The sequence below is a fragment of the Halyomorpha halys genome, unplaced genomic scaffold (genome assembly GCF_000696795.3).
Source record: "Halyomorpha halys isolate HHAL.00 unplaced genomic scaffold, Hhal_1.1 Scaffold65.1, whole genome shotgun sequence".
Lineage (NCBI taxonomy): Eukaryota > Metazoa > Arthropoda > Insecta > Hemiptera > Pentatomidae > Halyomorpha > Halyomorpha halys.
The window spans coordinates 709,573-711,706 of record NW_027109066.1 but is presented as its reverse complement, the minus strand read 5'-3'; the positions used below and the strand labels follow the sequence as shown (position 1 = coordinate 711,706).

The following is a 2,134-nucleotide window of genomic DNA, read 5'->3' as shown; positions in this document are numbered from 1 at the left end:
GGTTCATAGTACAGCCAATCACATCAGGAACTACAAATGGAATCAACAGACTTCATCAAGAAACGGTTTATAAAATTCCACTCCCAGTTACCAACAGTTAAAGGAGCAATGACTTACAACTTGAGAAATCCAACCTCATCTCAAAGACTGAAGCCCAGAGTGCTACAGAGCATCCTGTTAAAAATTCTACATTTATCTATCCTATTATTGTCATTACGACTATTTTATTTATTTTTCTCTTTGTCTTTTTCTCAAATTAATCTTTTTTTTTTCATTAGAAGTCAGATATTTATTTTATTAAATCAATTCATGTCATTGTTTTTGTTATTAACTTTTTTTCTCCCTCTTCATAAAAATTATTACTTTTATTTATTTATTTAATTGTACTTTTTATATATATATTATAATTGATCATTATTATTCTCAATTGTTCAAAATTAATAGCATTGAAAATAGGTAGAGATGTCTTTTGCACACCCCCTCCCATAATCAATTGTTAAACAAACAAAATGTAAAAATTATATTAACCATGTAAGGCTCACCAGGCCTGGTGTTTAATAAATATAAATAAAAAAAAAAACTTAAAAAATTATTTTTTTATTAGCTTAGAGTAGCAATAATCAAATGTATTTGCAACTGTATAAATATGAGAAGTATTTAACATTGAGTACAATTATTTCCTAGACCCATGTCTGATTAACTGAGCTTATAAAACAAATTTTCACAATAAAATTATAATTTTTGATAAAAGGAACATTGTCCGGGTGCAGTCCAAAATAACTCAAATAGTAAAAAAACTATTTATTATTAGCTTTAATTTTTAAAATACATAAATTAATAAATATAAGTACCTGAACACATTGATTAATGTATAGCAGATTAAGGTTGAATATTGAATGCTTAAGTTACATACACTAAAAAACTCAAAAGTAAACATAAAAAATTGTTAAAACATAACACATATTCTTCAAATGCTAAATAAAAACCTACCTTTTTTTATCAGAATTTTTATTCATTTTTTTAGATATGGATTTTTTAGTTAACTTAATCAAAGGTGTGCCTCTTGTAGCTTTGAGTTTCATAGGCTTTTGTAGTGTCGGTGATTTAGTAGCATTCTTTTTAGCTTTGATTTGCTTTCCAGTATTTGATTGAGATTGTTGCCAAATCGTGTATTGTTTAATAAAGGTATCAATATCGCCTTCCTTCCCACCAAGTAGAGTTATAAGTTCTGAATACTTATCACTATTAGTTTTAATTAGTTCTTTATTATCAGGAATAGGCTCTTGTGAATTGTTTTCAATTGGATCAACGGACTGCTCCGACACATTCACATTTGTATCATCTGGTGCAGTTACTTTATCTCTGTTTCCTAAGTTACATTCTGAAACTAAAAACCATATAATTAAAATGAATTATACCTAATAGCCCTAATAAAAGCCCCAGATAACTATAATATCAATAGAAGCTAACAATAATATATGTCAATTATTTAGAAGGAAGATGGTCCGAGAGCGGTCAAAAGAACTCAACTAATTATAAAACTATTTATTGTGAGCCAACATTTCGCCCCACTTTGCAAAAATAAAAAAAGATACTAACAACTGAAACCAAGTAAGTGAATAGATAAGATGAAATGAAACTAAACTAAGGTGGGTCTAAATTTTATTTAAAATAAGTGAAAATTTATATAAAAATAAACAAACAAAATAAGATGTGAAAAGTATAAATAAATAAGAATTACAGAATAGTAATAGACAATTAATGAAAACAGAAATAATAACTATTATACTATTATTTAAAAATACAGTACACAATAAAAAACGGAAAATATCGGTAATAAGAATAAAATAAAGAAGGAAAATAATGAACAAAATAGAACACACAATCCTATTTCAATTATTATTTTCACTTTCGACAATGTATATTGCAAATTAGTAGTAGTTACTGAACGTATATATATATATATATGCAAAATTATTATTTAACACTGTTTACTATAATAATATATTAGTTAATAATTCTATTCTGTATTTATCTTCATCCTCTTTATAATTTTATTGAAGTTTTTTATAGTTTAAAAATCTCCACAATTACATTTTTTATGTCCTGGAAGATTATTGATTGACCGTGTGTA

General features: G+C 25.9%; 1 protein-coding gene across 2 annotated transcripts in view; it reads right to left on the bottom strand.

The window, feature by feature from the left end:
• LOC106692666 (putative leucine-rich repeat-containing protein DDB_G0290503) overlaps nt 1-2,134 on the bottom strand; it is a 36,031-nt gene that overhangs the window by 29,471 nt on the left and 4,426 nt on the right. For both annotated transcript variants that reach the window (XM_014438751.2, XM_014438750.2), the window contains exon 2: nt 991-1,387. In XM_014438751.2, coding sequence (XP_014294237.1) covers nt 991-1,387 — 397 coding nt within the window. The remainder of the gene's footprint in view (nt 1-990; nt 1,388-2,134) is intronic.